Source organism: Meleagris gallopavo, chromosome 6 (assembly GCF_905368555.1).
Source record: "Meleagris gallopavo chromosome 6, MGAL_WU_HG_1.1, whole genome shotgun sequence".
In the NCBI taxonomy this organism is placed as follows: domain Eukaryota; kingdom Metazoa; phylum Chordata; class Aves; order Galliformes; family Phasianidae; genus Meleagris; species Meleagris gallopavo.
Window position 1 is genome coordinate 50,986,662 of NC_139409.1, and position 12,653 is coordinate 50,999,314.

At 41.8% G+C, this 12,653-nt stretch overlaps 1 protein-coding gene across 4 annotated transcripts in view; it reads left to right on the forward strand.

Annotated features, from left to right (window-relative positions):
* The window catches only part of VOPP1 (VOPP1 WW domain binding protein), a 61,725-nt gene that overhangs the window by 28,650 nt on the left and 20,422 nt on the right, over positions 1-12,653 (forward strand). For all 4 annotated transcript variants that reach the window (XM_085226726.1, XM_085226728.1, XM_085226725.1 and 1 more), the window contains one exon: positions 11,832-11,890. In XM_085226726.1, coding sequence (XP_085082852.1) covers positions 11,832-11,890 — 59 coding nt within the window. The remainder of the gene's footprint in view (positions 1-11,831; positions 11,891-12,653) is intronic.

The window sequence follows — 12,653 nt, forward strand, 5'->3', positions numbered from 1 at the left end:
CTCATTTGCTTAATACATGCATGACATATGTAATTTACTTTAAAATGAACAGGTGCTTATACCAATAATATAGCATTAAGCATGATGGGTTTCTGGAATAAGCATTTGAAAGTGAGAACTTGCCTTGGCCTTGCATACTTTACAGGAGAACAGCACTTACCTGATATTTCAGTATTACCAAGTTTCGGCCTTGCAAACCCTATAGGGAAATAGCACTTACGTGGTATTTCATTATTACCAGTTTCTTTGTTTCCTGCACTGAGTGTGCAGTTGGCCATGAACTCTGTATCTTGTTTCTTGAGACTGAGGAGTTGTTACTTTCAGTGATTCAGGTGTTTTTGGACTTCAAAGTAGAAAGGATTTTGATCCAGTATTTGCAGTTTTGAAATAAATATCACAAAGCCTTGAAGGGAAAAGTCCATGTTGAATGTTTATTAACCAATGTTAATACTTGGTTTTCCAAAAATTGCGCGTAAGAAGGGACTGAGGAATGTGTGCATCAATGGATTAAATGTCAAGAATGAAAGAGTGGTGAGAAGAGGAGCTGGGTCCTGTCAGCTCTTGCTGCCAAAAAAACGAACGTGCAGGGGATGCATAATACAATCAGAACAAAGCCCATCAACTCCCAGGGCATCTTCCCTGGGTTGTCATAGCCATCAAAGAGATGTGCTCTCCTGCAGTCTCTGATGGCCTGTCATCGTTTAACTAACCAGCATTTGTAGCACACTTCTGTTATTGCCTCAATCTTGTCCACTCTATGAACGACTGAGAAAATTGAGCTCTGAATCCATCTTCTTATACTCAGTCTTTCCTTGCTTTACTTTTATTATTACAGAAGATGAAATATGCTCCCCTAAGAATTTCAGTACAAAGCAATTTAAAAGTTGTTTTCATTTTGGAGATGGTAAATTGTAAGAATAAAATGTACATAGGAAACAGGCAAATATGCCAGTTCAGCATGAACTGAAGGGACTTGAATTGTAGCATGGATTTAGATTGAAAAATAAAATAGAGAGTGGAAGCTAAATCTAAACTTTCCTCTGAATAAAATTCTAAGCAATACAAGTTCCTGAGAGAAGTATGTTCCTAGGGTTAGGACTGGAGATGAAGCAAGCATCCCATCCTAAGTTGAAGGGAAGTGTGTTAGATGGAGGTATCTGAGGGTTAAACTGAATGCATTACTTACATTCATTAGTCTTAAAGATAAAATCACTGTATGATGAAATATATCTGGGAAAAACAAACAAACAAATAAATAAAAGTCCTAACATCTGATTTGTTCTTGTTTTAAAGAGACTGAGGGTTAGACATCCTCACTTTTGGCATGTCTTACTTTCAGTTCCTGACAAATAGATCCCTTTCCTCTTCCCAATATTCTTCTTTGCAGGCTGTTTTGTAAGATGACTTATGCCTTGTTCTGTAGCCAAAGAATGCAAATAATAACCTTGCTTTTATTTCTCATGCATGTATAAAAGGAAGCCTAATAACTGCAGAGATTGATTCAGTTCTGGTGCTGTGGAAGCTGCCTACTACCATTTGCAATAGATCAACAACTTCTAGAGGAGTTGGGGAAATCATAGAATCATAGAATGGCTTGGGTTGGAAGAACCCAACCCCCTTGCTGCAGGCGGAGTTGCCAATCACTAGATTAAGTACTAGACCAGGTTGCCCTGGGCCTTGAACAAGCCCAGGGATGGGGCATCCACAGCCTCTCTTGGCAACCTCTTCCAGCATCTCACCACCATCTCAGTGGAAAAAAACCCTCACATCTAATCTCAATCTTTCTTCCTTTAGTTTTAGACCATTCCCCTTTGTCCTGTCATTATCTACCCATGCAAAAAAAGTTGATTTCCCTCCTGTTTATAATCTCCCTTTAAATATCAGAAGGCTGTTATGAAGTGTCCTTGCAGCCCCTCTTCTCCAGACTGAACAAGTCCATCTCCATTAGCTTGTTTTCATAGGAGAGGTGCTCCATTCCTCTGATCATCTATGTGGCCCTTCTCAAGACCCTCTTCCGAAAACTCGACATCTTTTCTGTGCTGAGGACCTCAGACTTTGAAGCAGTACTCCAGTTGGGGCCTCATCAGGGCAGAATAGATATTATATATTTTCTTCTAGTTGGAACAGAAAAGGCTACCACTTCCCCCCTTGAAGTTGTGAGGTTCCAGTGTGATGTTGAATCTTTTTTGCTTTTCTCAAGTGAAAATGCTTTCAATATGTGGTATATCTCATGCTTTTTTACAGATCTGCCATTAGAACTTCCTTTGTAAAGTCAGTTCTATCAGGGGTTTAGCCCCCCTGAGCTTTTATGCATGTGCAAGTGCTGCAGAATCAGTGGATGTAGAAATAGGAAAACAAAGCAAGTCCTGGTATAGAGGATCTCTTGGCACTTTTTGTCTTGACATCCTTTCATCCAAGTTGGATATTTCATGTTGCTACAATAAGTCTCATAACTGATTTTGCAGACGGTTTGAAAAAGACTCAGCACGATTATTCCAGTCAATTATTATTTCTTGCACGAGCTCAAGCACCCAGGCAGCCTGTGGCTAGGCGCTGTCCCCGGTGCTGAAGACTTCTTTTCCTTTCTTCCTCATTGTTATTTTTTCTCCCTAGCTCACTTATGAAATGATTATATTCAGATGAGACTGTATTATTCTAGGACTGAAGTGCATTTGCAATTTGCTGCATAATGAACAACAACAAAAAAAGTCAGACTCCTGAAATGAAATTTAATATGAGGGATATTTATATTTCTTTTGTGGGAAAGGTTAATCGATCTAAATGTAAGGTGGAGTTTTTTGATGGGAGACTATCTAGTGCTAAACACACATGCATTTTATGTGAAAAATACAATGATTAATGCATGTGTTCTAAGCAGTAGAAGAACTAACAAATTAGCTTGTTGTGCTGAAATTGTACTATTGCAAAGGACAGACTGATTAATTCAAACTGCAGATGTTGCTTCTATTAAGAACTCTTTTTGGGAAATACTCCTTTTTTTCTCAGAGAACAGAAACAACTCCTGAAAAATAGGGAAATTTATTCTTTATGCAGTGAGTTACATGACTTTGGGTTTTGAATAAACAACTATATATCTGGTGTAGTATCTATTCTGTTCAGTGCTACATAGAGTAGAAAATGAAGGACAGAAGAGTCAGCATCCTATTATATACAACTTTTCCTTTTTGTTTTCTCATTAGCCTAGGAGATAAAAATAACTTATTGTAATCCTGATTTTTGGAATGAGTTGCTTTGTCTTGAGTTACAAGTGGATTTTTTGCAATTGCAAGTGACCTGGCTTGCAAGCTCAGTTTCTTAGATTGGAGATGGGCTACTTTTACTCTCATCTATTAGCGCTACCAGGGAAAAAGTAGGGATGAATTTTGATAGATTCAGACAAGGCTAAACCAGAATGTATTTTCTGTAGTAAATTGTTTTCACCCTTAGTCTTCGCTTTTCAGTATGTACTCTAATGATGACATTTTGCTCTTTTATTGGCTGTGGAAGTGCAGTATGTTCATCTTGTTTCTGTAAATCCAATCTTTCAAACTCAGCATGGAGAAGGCTCTCTGATTTTAGTGCACTGTATCTAATGAGCAGCTTGTATCTCTTATTTAAGTTCTTGTCTAGGCACTGAAATGGATAGTATTCTGAAAACTGATAAAATTCTAAAGGTCAAATCTTATAAAGTGTTGTGATTCCTATCCAATAATGGACCTTCTAGAACCAATTATTTAGTCTGAAGCCACACTGTAGACAGTCTTGTCCTTCGGGCTCCACTGAACACCTGCCAAGTGATGTGACCAGTAAATCTGCAGACGTTTGCGGCAAGTGGCTCCTGTGACAAATCTTGTGCAACATGGGCAGCAGGCAACGGGCTGCCCAGAGGAGTTGCTCCCTGGAAGTGTTCAAGGCCAGGTTGGATGTGGCCCTGGGCAGGCTGGTCTAGTATTAAATGTGGAGGTTTGTGGTCCTGCCTGTGGCGGGCGGGGGGCGGGAGGGATGGAGTTTGATGATTCTTGAGGTCACTTCCAACCCTGGCCATTCTGTGATTCAGGCAAAGCTGGCTGTGTGTCAGATGCAGTGGAGATATGTGTTCATGAATGTCTTGTGTCCTTCCCATTTCCTCAGTGACTGGTTTTGGTCTGGCTGTGTGGAAGACAGAGTTCTCATTATATGCTGGAATAGGAAATCCTTTTCTAACTACATTTCTTGTGATGCTCAGAACCGGTGAGGTCTTCTTCCATGTCTTAGATGCTTTTATTTCTTCCTGCTCATATACAAATGAATTAATCCTAGCAAAACTGCAGAGACTGTGGCCATGAGATTGAGGTTTGTATCATCTGGCCCCTATTAGTGCACAGCACGTACCCAGCTGAATGGGAGGCAGCAGCTCACTGATGTGCCATGCTAGAACACTGGGAGCCATTCGTGTCCTATCAGGATGGCAGGTCACTCAAATTTCTACTTTTTTTCCAGAATTTGTCTATTTTGTTTATTTCAATCCTTAAGGGAAATAGTGTGTAGCATCTTTCTCTGGTTAAAAAGAAAGAATGGTGCTCTCAGCAACTCGGAGCTGATAAATTTCACTGACTAAGATCGATAGCAGACCTGTGCCTTTTGCAGAATCTAGCTTTGAACAAATGTTACCAGTCCAACCTGAGCATTCCTTCAGAATACAGACGGTCATTATCCCACCCTGCCCTTCACAAACATGTATGTCAATAGCAAGCTGCTATTTTTCATTGCTTCCTGTCACAAAAATTGATTCTACTTGTATTGCAAAGTATTTACTATCTACAATTAAGGCTGTAATTGTTGTTGCATTGTTATAATTTAAATCTCCAGTAAAAGCAAAGTGCATAAATCCACTGCTCCCTTGATTGCAAAGACTAATTAATTGACCCATTCTCTTTTATTGTCCTGTGAACAGAGAGAGAATTATGTACAATTTAGAGGAGATTTCTGCTGGACAGTATTTCTGCAAGCCCTACAAAGCATAATTAATGATCTGTGGAACACTTTCCGACATTCAGTGAGCAGTCTACCTGGTTTGTCTTCCTCCACATCATGTGCATGCCTGTGTGCTCACACTCTGTATTTTATGGTGTGATCAAAGCCAATTTTTGCTTCGTGTTTTAGTAACTTCTCTTTTTCACTGTTCACAGCAGCAGCATTTGGAATTTCAATCTGTGGCAGAAAGCACATTTCCTTTCTTAGAGAAAATGTGAATGAATTTAGAAGCCACAGAAAAGCATGGCTTGCAGCTCCTGTTGTTGCAATCTATCAGAAAAAACAGGCTACAAGAGATGCTGATTTATTAAAATATATAAATGAATAAATAAGTCTTATGTTTTTTTCTCTTCAAATACACAATTTTAAGGCAGGTTTTCAAGCATCTGGCTAGTTCATATGCCTTTAATTCTCTAAAACTTACATATGCACACCCAATTAGACCTGTCTCGTTCATTTAAAAATTGACACACTGTCTTGTTTTTATATTTTATAGCAGTGCCAAATTGCTAAACAGCATAGGAGAAGGAACTTTATAAGCAAAGTGTGCTAAGTTCTGGAAAAGTGGGTAGCTTCCACAGAGCTGTACCTACGTCCAGTTTAAAAAACATATACACAGTTGTTTTGCTATTAGTGAATGGGTAAATGGTCCTTTCAGAGAAAATGTCGTAAAACTCTGAGGTGGCAGGAGGTTGCAGAGTGGGCACCAAGCCTGCTGAGTTCCCTTCCGATTGCAGTAATAAGACTGATCTTCCCTTTGTATGTGTGTGGACTGGAATTGATTGCTGCCAGCTGAGGTTTCCTAACTGCTTTCTCTCTGACAACCGCACAGGCACAAGGCTGCAAAGACTGAGTGAGGATCAGAGCCCAGTGCTGGGGACAGATGTCTCCCATGAGCTTGCACAGCTTGCTGGAATATTTGTACTTAGCATGAGACTGGTGATCACAGTCTGCTTCAGAGGATGTATGTGGGATAGGAGAAACTAATCCGTATCCAAACTACCCTCTTCATCTCTCTGGTTAGCTAAGGAGATTGAGATCCTTAGAGGCACCACCAGTGTCGTCATCCTATTATCAGTGAATTCCTGTGAGGTCTGCAATAGAGACTGTGGTTAGTAGCCTACTGCTTTATGCTGGGATTTGCTTATCAGTGTTGCCATGGAGATCAGGAGGAGTTCTAAATGCAGGAGCTTCAGCACTTGGTCTTATGTGTATAAATGTAACATGTACCAGATTCCATCCTGCAGCTTACGTTTGAGGTCTGCTTGTTTGTTTTCCTCATTCTTGTGTAGGAGAGCTGAAGAGCTTCTGTGCATTATTCATATTGTTGTGGTATTAAAAAACGCAGAATCGGGATTGGTGCCTGCTGTTTCAGGTCCCATATAGAAACAAGGTCTGTGCACCAGATTTTTTAGTGTGCGTATTTAAGCCCTGTAAGCTAGAAGGAAATATTTGCAAAACCATTTCTATGATAGCAGTAAGCATATTCTCTGTCTGAAACAGGTAAGTCAAAATAAAATAAGAGGCAGAAACAGATTTCTTACAGCTTGGAAGATGTGGAAAGGAGGAATCTTCCCAGTTTGTTTTAGAAATTGAAATGTGGGTAGGAGGGTGGCAGAATGAGTACTGAATGCAAACGCCTTCTTTACGTTTGTAAAGGGTATGCAGGCTCCATGTGCTCAGAAACATTGCTGAGAAAACATCAATTAAAATGCTTTAGACTGACAAAGGCTTTGAGGATATTGAGTAAACAGTGAATCATGTTTGTTCACTAGCAGGAAGAAAAACATTTTGCAATGTATGCTCCAGACTGGGCACTGGACTGAAATGAGGCTTCCCAAGGGCAGGACTCGGATTTCAGCCAGGGCTTGCTGCTTTGCAACTTTCAAAGGAAAAGAGCCAAAGTGTTTTGCCCTGTATCAGCAGCAGGCCTGCTGCATTTGCAATGGATATGTGTTTGCAGAGTGATGCCAAGAGAAACTTGTACTTCTAAATTCAGAGTAATAGGAAACAGCATGCTGATAATGAGATTCAGAAGAAAGCTTTCAGAAGTTGGAAGCTTAGAAGGGGTAGGATAATAGAGGGGCATAAAACATTTTCCAGTGATGGGCCCCATGCTCTACCATTGTCAAACAGAGGGAGGTAATTTAAGAAAAGAGGAGGAGTAGAAACAGGTCCCAGCTCAGCATCACAGGCAATCCCCATCCCAACCTACCTTGGTTCCCCAAGTTCTCCTTTGTAATGGGTTTGAGGCTCTGGAACTTGAGGGAGAGGTGAGTGAGGATGCAGTGGGAGGCTTACCCACAAGGTTGTCTAGGGCTTCCTGTGCCTAGAAGGAAAGAAGGGTGATTGTCAGACGCAACTCCTTTCTGAGAGGAACAGAGGGCCCTATATGTCAGCAAGAGCCTACCCATATGGGAAGTACACATATGGAAGTGTGCTGCCTCCCTGGCGCCCAGGTCTGGGATATTTCTAGGAAACTTCATAGTCTGACTCTCCCCTCTGATTATTATCATTTATTGATAATTCAGGTGACAGCAATGAGGTCACTGATAGAAGCCTGAGGACTATCAAAAAGGACTTCAGGGGACTGGGGTGGTTAGTGGACAGCGTGGGTCATGTTTTCTTCTATCCATTGAGTAGCAGGGGGGCATACTGAGTTGAGCAGGAAAACACTTTTCATAAATACATGGCTGAGAAGCTGGTGCAATTGCAAGAATTCAGGTGTTTTTGACCATGGGTTGGTTTGAGCCTGACCTGATGGCAACTGATGGTTTTCACCTTTCTCAAAGGGGTAAAATGAGCTGTCAGGGCTCATTGAGGGGGCTTTAAAGTAGATATGAAGGGGGAAGGGGATAAAACCAGACCTGCTAGAAATAAGCCTAGGGGAATTATGACAGACTGGGGAGTGATGCAAGGGGCTCAGCTGAAGTGCATCTACACCAAAACATGCTGCATAGGCAAGAAACACGAGGAGCTGGAAGCCATTGTGTGGCAGACAAACTATGACTTAGTTGCCATCACGGAAACATGGTGGGATCACTGCCACAGCTGGTGTGGTGCAATGGATGACTACTACTTATATGCTCTTCAGATAGGCAAAGAAGGGGGGGTTAGTGATGTTACTCTCTATGTTAGAGAGTACTTCAGTATTGTTGAGCTCAGTGCTGGGGATGATAAGGTTGAATCTCTATGGGTAAGGATCAAGAGGAGGGCCAACAAGACTGACATCCTGATGGGAGTTTGTTATAGACTGCAAGGCAAAAGAAAGGCAAAAGCCCAGGTTGAACTCAACTTGGCCTCTGGGGTAAAAGAGAACAAGAAACTTTTTTACAAATATATTAACAGTAAGAGGAGGGCTAAGGAGAATCTCTGTCCTTTACTAGATACATTGACCACTGAGGATAAGGAAAAGGCTGTGGTGCTCAATGCCTTCTTTGTATCTGTCTTTAAAAGTCAAACCAGTTATCCTTGAGATACTCTGCCCCCTGACCTGGACATCTCAGATGGGGAGGAGAATAAACCCCGTGCTATTCAGGTGGAAACAGTTAGAGACCTACTGCTCTGGACTGCCACAAGTCCATGGGATTCAGCTGAGGGAGCTGACAGAGGTTATTGCCAAGCTGCCTTCCACCATCGATCAGTGTTCCTGATAACTGGAGAGGTCCCAGAAGACTGGAGGCTTGCCAGTGTGACTCCCATCTACAAGAAGGGCCGTAAAGAGGATCCGGGGAACTACAGACCTGTCAGCCTGACTTTGGTGCCAGGAAAGGTTATGGAGCAGATTGTCTTGAGGGAGATCACAGTACATGTGCTGGACAACTGGAGGATCAGGCCCAGCCAACATGGGTTCATGAAAGGCAGGTCCTGCTTGACCAACCTGATTTCCTTCTGTGATCAAGAGACCTGCCTCATAGATGAAGGAATCATAGAATCACAAAGTTGGAAAAGACCTACAAGATCATCTAGTCCAACTGTCCTCATTATCACCATTACTACCACTAAGCTACTAAACCATCCCTTAGCACATCATCCAGATGCCTCTTGAATACTGCCAGGGACAGTGACTCCACCACCTCCCTGGTCAGGCCATTCCAGTGCCTGACCACTCTTCAAGAGAAAAATATTTTCCTTATATCTCATCTAAATCTCCCCTGGAGCAACTTGTGGCCATAAAAGGGAAAGGCTGTTGAATAGTCTACCTAGATTTCAGCAAAGCCTTTGACACTGTCTCCCATGGGATTCTCCTGGAGAAGCTGGTTTAGACAGGTACACTCTTTGCTGGGTAAATAAATGGCTAGATGGCCATACCCAGAGAGTGGTGGTGAAAGGAATTAAATCCAGCTGTTGCCAGCCATGAGTGGTGCTCCCCAGGAGTCAGTATTGGTGCCTGTCCTTATTGATGACCTGGACGAGGGGATGGAGTGCACCCTCAGTATGTTTGCAGACGACACCAATCTGGGAGGAACTGTTGATCTTCCTGGGGGTAGGAAGTTGCTACAGAGGGATCTGGACAGGCTGGATAGCTGGGGTGAGGGCAATGGGATGAAATTCAACAAGACCAAGTGCTGGGTCCTACACTTTGTTCCCAATTCCCCCAGGCAACATTTCAGGGTTGGGGCAGCATAGCTGGAGAACTGTGTGGAAGAAATGGATCTGGGGATGTTGGCTGACGTTTGGCTGAACATGAGCCAGCAGTGTGCCCAGGTGGCCAAGAAGGCCAATGGCATTCTGGCTTATATCAGAAATAGTGTTGCCAGCAGAAGCAAGGAAGTCATCATCCCTCTGCACTTAGCACTGGTGAGACTGCACCCTGAGTACTGTGTTTAGTTTTGGGGCCCTCAATATAAGAAAGACATTGAGGCTCTGAAGCATGTTCAGAAGAAGATCAACAAAGAGGTCTAGAGCACAAATCTTATGAGGAGCAGCTGAGGGAGCTGGGATTGATTAGTCTGGGGAAGAGGAGGCTCAGGGGAGACCTCATTGCACTCTACAACTTCCTGAAAGGAGGTTGTGGTGAGGTGGTGGTCTGCCTATTCACTCATATAACTAGTGATAGGACTAGGGGGAATGGCCTCAAGTTGTGCCAGGGGAGATTCAGGTTGGAAGTTAGGAAATTTCTCCGAAACAGTGGTCAGGTGCTGGAATGAGCTGCCCATGGAGGTGGTGGAGTCACCATCCCTGAAGATGTGGAAGAAATGTTTAGATGTTGTACTGAAGGACATTATTTAATGGGAATAGGTGATAAGTGAACAGTTGGACTGGATGATTTTAGAGGTCTTTTCCAAACTTGATGATTCTGTGATTCTATGAAATTTAAAGACAGCTCTGTGAACACCAGCATCTCCAACAGAAACCACGGAGCCCTCCTACAAATCCCCTGCATTTATTGTAGCGTAAATTTGAGAAGGGAACAAGGCTCTCCCCGAAGGAAAAAGTTCTAGTTCTTCCATCAGAACCAAAAGGTGTGCTTCTTGGAGCTGGTGGGAGCCTGTCATGGGATTAGTAGTCAGACTTGATCATACGCATGAGAATTCTCTTCTCCTACGCCCCTCCTCTGTACTTGTCTTAAGAATTTAATCCATAGCAGTTTGTCTTTGGAGGCTATAATTGATCCATCTGTGATTGAGCTCATCAAATGCTCATTAAATAGCTTGTAGCCTTTCTTATTCACGAGGAGTAAGAATCAGAGATCTAAAACCACTTAATCTTAACTGGATTCACTTAGTATTCTGGGATTCTGGGGAGGCTACTAAGGCTTACATGAGTTATTATCTAAAGGTGAGCTGCCAAGTGAACATGAAGGATGATCCAAGTGCTGCTCATGTGCAAGTGCTCTCTGACCTTGGGTGTCAGGTGTGAGCAGCGTGGAGAATTATTGTTAAAATCCCAGAAGAGATTACTTGCTGCTCTGTGGAGGTATTCCAGAATCCCCAGTCCGTATGTGATCAGACGATGCAGTTTGTGGTGGAGCTTCTGGAACTGTATGTGCAAGGGAGGCACCACTTTATGCTAGCACTGCCAGCAGGATATGCAGAAGTATTTTCTGCCTTGTATATACAGTTTGGGCTTGACGTTTGTTTTTCTTTTTTAAATGTCACTATTGTTCTTAGCTGCTGTCTGTACTCCTGCGGTGCCTGTGGTGATATGCATTTCTCACACTGCTTGCATCACCATCCCCTCCCCCCGAGAAAATGCCTGTCACCATGCCTTAGCAAGGATGCGCTGATAGTTTGCAAAAGACAACAATGGCCCTGGACTGCAGAAAGCAGTTTCCTTTCCCAGGTTATTTAATGAACACTTGAAACATTTCCAAGATGTAGGAAGGCGAAGTGGGATCTCTGTTTTGTTCCTTTCCAAGCTTGGCTCCGCATATAGAGAATTCCCTGAAGATGGATAATTTCCTGCATTTCACTGTGCAATCTTATGCCTTGCATCTTCAAACTCAGAATATGATGGAGATCTCTTAAGTGACTACAGCCACAGTGAGCTCTTAAATTCTCCATATTCTTTTAAGAGACCACTTTATCAGGCAATGCATGCAGTTCACAGAATCTATTAACTATAGTCATGAATCATGTTAACCTTTGAGGCCCCGTGGACACAGCCCACTGTGAAGGATCTGAACCTGAATAGGGCACATCACAGTTCAGATTCACTGAATTCCCAGATATATGTTTTAAGATTGCGAAGTCTTTGGGAAAAGACACCTTTTCAAATTGCTCAAAATAACAGTATTTATAAACACTCAGTGTTTGTGTTTATAATTGCACCTTGTTCTGTGTAAATATTAATAAGGTATTTTTCTTTCTTTGTAGTGTACAGAGGCCAAAAAGCATTGCTGGTACTTTGAAGGGTTATATCCTACCTATTATATGTAAGTAGTCATCACTTTCCTTTTTGTGTTTTCTAGTGAACAAGAGATAACTAGATTCTTTCAGCTCTTAGAATGTTATTCTTTCATGGATTATTCTTTTTCCATAAATTTTTGAGACCTTTTCCCCTAATTTAAAATTTAATTTTATCTAAAATTTAATTTAATTTAAAAATGAATGTGCAAGAAATTTTATTTCTCCCCAAAAGTATACAGACTCATTTCCCCATGCATTCAGATGATCTTTCCAGTTGAAAACAAAATGTTGGATATTGAACAGCTCTCTTTTCAGAATGATGAAAGGAAACATAAGTGGAGCTGTGTGAGGACAGTTCTCTCTTTGTTTTGAACAAGGGAAGGTAATCAAGCAGCATACCAAGAGTATCTTTGTCCCTCTGTTAATACTGTTGCTTAATTTAGGGATTTGAGATGACTTATTATCTGTGGCATTAACTGTCATTTTGATGGGTGGCATCTATATTCACATCAGGTTTGGGTGTTAACCAAATGCCAATTAACTGTAGGTGCATGATTGAGGATCCTTCTAAATTGCAGTTTTTTGTCCTAAATTGCTCACAGCAACGATAAAGAGGTGGACAAAATCTATGAGTGGGCGGTTATTGTTCTTGTGTATTTGGGGGCAGAAAGGAGATAAATGCACTAGACTTTGGGTTATGTAACTTTATAATTGCAAACATCTTTTAAACCTAAGTTAAAAAAAAAATCAATCGGGTGCGGAGTAGGTAGCAGCAACAGGTCATTGTTA